The following is a 3,400-nucleotide window of genomic DNA, read 5'->3' as shown; positions in this document are numbered from 1 at the left end:
TTTTGGTTTTTCGAGACAGGGTTTCTCTGTGGTTTTTGGAACCTGTCATGGAACTAGCTCTTGTAGACCAGGCTGGTCTCGAACTCACAGAGATCCGCCTACCTCTGCCTCCCAAGTGCTGGGATTAAAGGCGTGCGCCACCACTGCCCGGCTTAGTTTGTTTTCTTTTTAAAAAAATAAAATAAAATAAAATAAAGAAAAACCTTATTTCATATTATCTATTCTGATCATGGTTTCCCCTCCCTCATCTCCTGTAGAAACGTACAAACATCAGGTAGGTGCCCTCAGCAATGTTAAGACTTATTATTTCAAATAACAGCAGCACACACCTGTGTCAACAGAATGCATTGCGGCATGGTCAAAATTTCTCAAGGATTTCAGTCACAACTGACAGCCATTGTCAGACAAGTTGGGGTGTCACAGCCCTCTATAGCTTCCTGTGTACGTGGATATATGAATATACCTCTTGGTCAATAAAAAAAAAAAAAAACCATCTCTGTGTTCACAAGACCCATGAAGGGGTTGAAGCCAAGTGCTTCCCTATGGGCAATGGCCAGGGAGACTGCTGTTTGCAGAAACAACACTGAATTTCCACATTATTCTCTTCTCCACAGTGAAGCTGGATGACCCCTGGTTGTCAGTAAGAGTCACCAAAAGCCAAAGCCTTTCCTATTTTATCCAACAGCATTGTGAGTGTGAGGTTCAAAATGTAGTGGTATAACAGATAGCCCCATTAGGGAAAGGAGTCTTCCTAAGCTTGTTCTAATGCCATGATACTCGCATCTGAGGGCGGTATCAACATGGTACTGCGTTGTGCTTCCCACACATGACTGTGGGCCATGGGCTAGATTTTAAGAAACAGTGGAAACACCACAAGGGCAGAATCAAGCTCAATAACGTATCTCACTTGCGTATAAACATGGTAGATAACAGGTTTCCTGTCTTATAATTAAGCCGTATTTATGATGAATGCCAATGACTTCATTTTGTGAACATTGTTCATGAATTGGGGGCTCTCCAAAAACATCGCTATTTAAAGGCAAGATTTAGAAAAGGTTATCATAGACTTCTCACATCTCAGAAACTATTAATAGAGTCCATTTATCACTATTGTCCACTGAATAATAAAATACTAATCTTAAAACACACGATTTATTTGCTTTTAGTATACCTAGCAGCTACAGGAATCTCCACAAACTCTTGTGAGAGACATGAATATTTTTATCACTTTCCTCTCAAGTAAACTATAATAAATGTTATCGTTTAGGGGGAAATCTACTCTTCTGATCACATGTCCTTTTCTTGAGACAACAGCACGGTTGTCACCCAATAAACACACGCCCTGCCCTTTGATGGTAACCCTCTAGGCAGGCTTCCCAGGAGGAATGACTGATGCCTGCAAAGCAGCGACAGCAGGCTGAGGGAAGAGGGGGCCTCACCATTCCCGCTCGCCGTGCGATCACTGTGTGGAACTGTCCATCCGACACTTTCTTCATAGTGGTCAGTTTGTATGTCCCACTGCCCAGATTATAGGAGAACCGGAGTCTTTCTTCTGCTATTTCCAGCGCCAAGAACTCTGCCCGTTCTCCTGTCTGGTTGTCGTAGTTATAAAGCAATAGAGCATGACTTTTGATAGTTGCAAACTTGACATAAATGTAGTTGTTGTTGGGGTCCAGACTGGGGAACTCCATGTATGACAGTTCCTCAAATCCATAACTGTTCAGTTCACAGTGCTTCCCGAAGACACCTGCAGGGGAGAGAGAGATGGACATTGAAGTCTAGTTATGTTTCCTTCCGTTATTCTTCACAAAATATTTTCAGTTATAATAATGAATCATACAGGTAGAATTTACATTATCACCACCCCTTCCTCAAGTGTTACCCTAAGTTGCCACCTTGTAACTAGAGGCAGCTCCACGGTCATGCTTGGCATGAAGCAGACCTTGCTCACAGAATTGCAAAAGGAAGACACAGAAAACTATATGACTTATGAGAGAAATGAGATTCCAATGTTGTTTTCTGAGTTAAGAATTTACCTATGTGTTCCACAATTTCAAAAATTAAAGATAATAGGAAGGAGTATGTTTGAGAAGAGTTCTCTCCTCAAATACTTTGAAAATTAGTTTGGTGATGTTTGTAAAATTTACTATGCTATAATAGTCAACCATAATATATAATTATATTGTATTTTACTTTATTTTACTCTATTTTATGGATACATGGTTTCAGTGTAGCCCAGACTGGCCTGAATCTCATAGAGATCCTCCTGCCTTTGCCTCCTAAGAGCTGGGATTAAAAGCGTGCACCACTACTAAGGCCACGATACATAATTATAATTCTTAAAAACCATATTAATTCAATTAAAGACAGTAGATTCATTTGTTTTGACTTAAAAAAAAATCCATTCACCCACTCAGCGGTATTTTCCAAGGCCACAGAATGAGGAAAAGGTATGCTGCCTCCAGCACAGAAGTCAGCATTTTAAGATCTGCTTATTAGTCATGTTCTTTAATTTTATGCAAATGGATCTTTGCCTGCCTTTGTGTCTGTGCACTACTTTTACTCCTGGTACCCACCAAGGCCAGAAGAGAGCATCGGGTGGCCTGGGGCTGGAACTGCAGATGGCTGGGAGTCACCATGTGGGTGCTAGGAATGGAACCTGGATCCTCTGGAAGAGCTGTCAGTGCCCTTCACCACTGAGCCCTCCCTCCTTGGGATGAGTCACAGGGGGCTCCTTTGGAGTAATTTTGCTTAGCGTTTCCATTTGTTTGCACAGCCTGTTTCCATCTTGACAGTGAATTTTGCTGATGCTGCTGCACTAAGCCAAGTCCTTCTCCCCACACACTGGTAGATGTGGCTGACAATTGGAAAGAAACCCACAGCGGCAGGCAGGGTTTATATCCAGCTTTGAAACGGTTTCATTCTTTAGTTTGGATTTTATGTCTATAGTAAATGCGTTGAGTTAGAGTCTGGGAATAGCTGAGCTCAAAGGAATGAACGGCACTATTTCAGAGTACTTATAACTGAACCTCAGTCAGAGAATCATGGGAAATAGAGGAAAACATCAAAGACATATACTCTGATTTTACTTAACTATTTTGACCGCATCACATTTTCTATCCAGTGTTTGAGATAAAATAGCCGGGAAGCTTTTGCAAAGTATAAATAGATTAACTTGTCGTTTTATGTCCAGGCAGAGATAAAAGTCAATAAACTGACTAGGAAATATGTACAATTTATTACTTTAAATCTTAAACCAAAGTTAAAAAGTAAAAAAAAAATTAGAAGAATGATACATATGTAATATAATGTGAACCTAGGCTTCATATGTCATTGCTTTACATCTACATACATTATTTAAATATTGTGTATTTATCCTCTATCATCTATCTATCTATCT

At 40.3% G+C, this 3,400-nt stretch overlaps 1 protein-coding gene across 1 annotated transcript in view; it reads right to left on the bottom strand.

Annotated features, from left to right (window-relative positions):
• The window catches only part of Fat4 (FAT atypical cadherin 4), a 133,325-nt gene that overhangs the window by 14,484 nt on the left and 115,441 nt on the right, over positions 1–3,400 (bottom strand). The window contains exon 11 of the mRNA XM_005343924.3: positions 1,440–1,747. Within this exon, the coding sequence (XP_005343981.1) occupies positions 1,440–1,747 (308 nt within the window). The remainder of the gene's footprint in view (positions 1–1,439; positions 1,748–3,400) is intronic.

The sequence above is a fragment of the Microtus ochrogaster genome, chromosome 1, assembly GCF_000317375.1.
Source record: "Microtus ochrogaster isolate Prairie Vole_2 chromosome 1, MicOch1.0, whole genome shotgun sequence".
NCBI classification, from domain to species: Eukaryota; Metazoa; Chordata; class Mammalia; order Rodentia; family Cricetidae; genus Microtus; species Microtus ochrogaster.
This window is presented reverse-complemented; position numbering and strand designations above follow the sequence as displayed.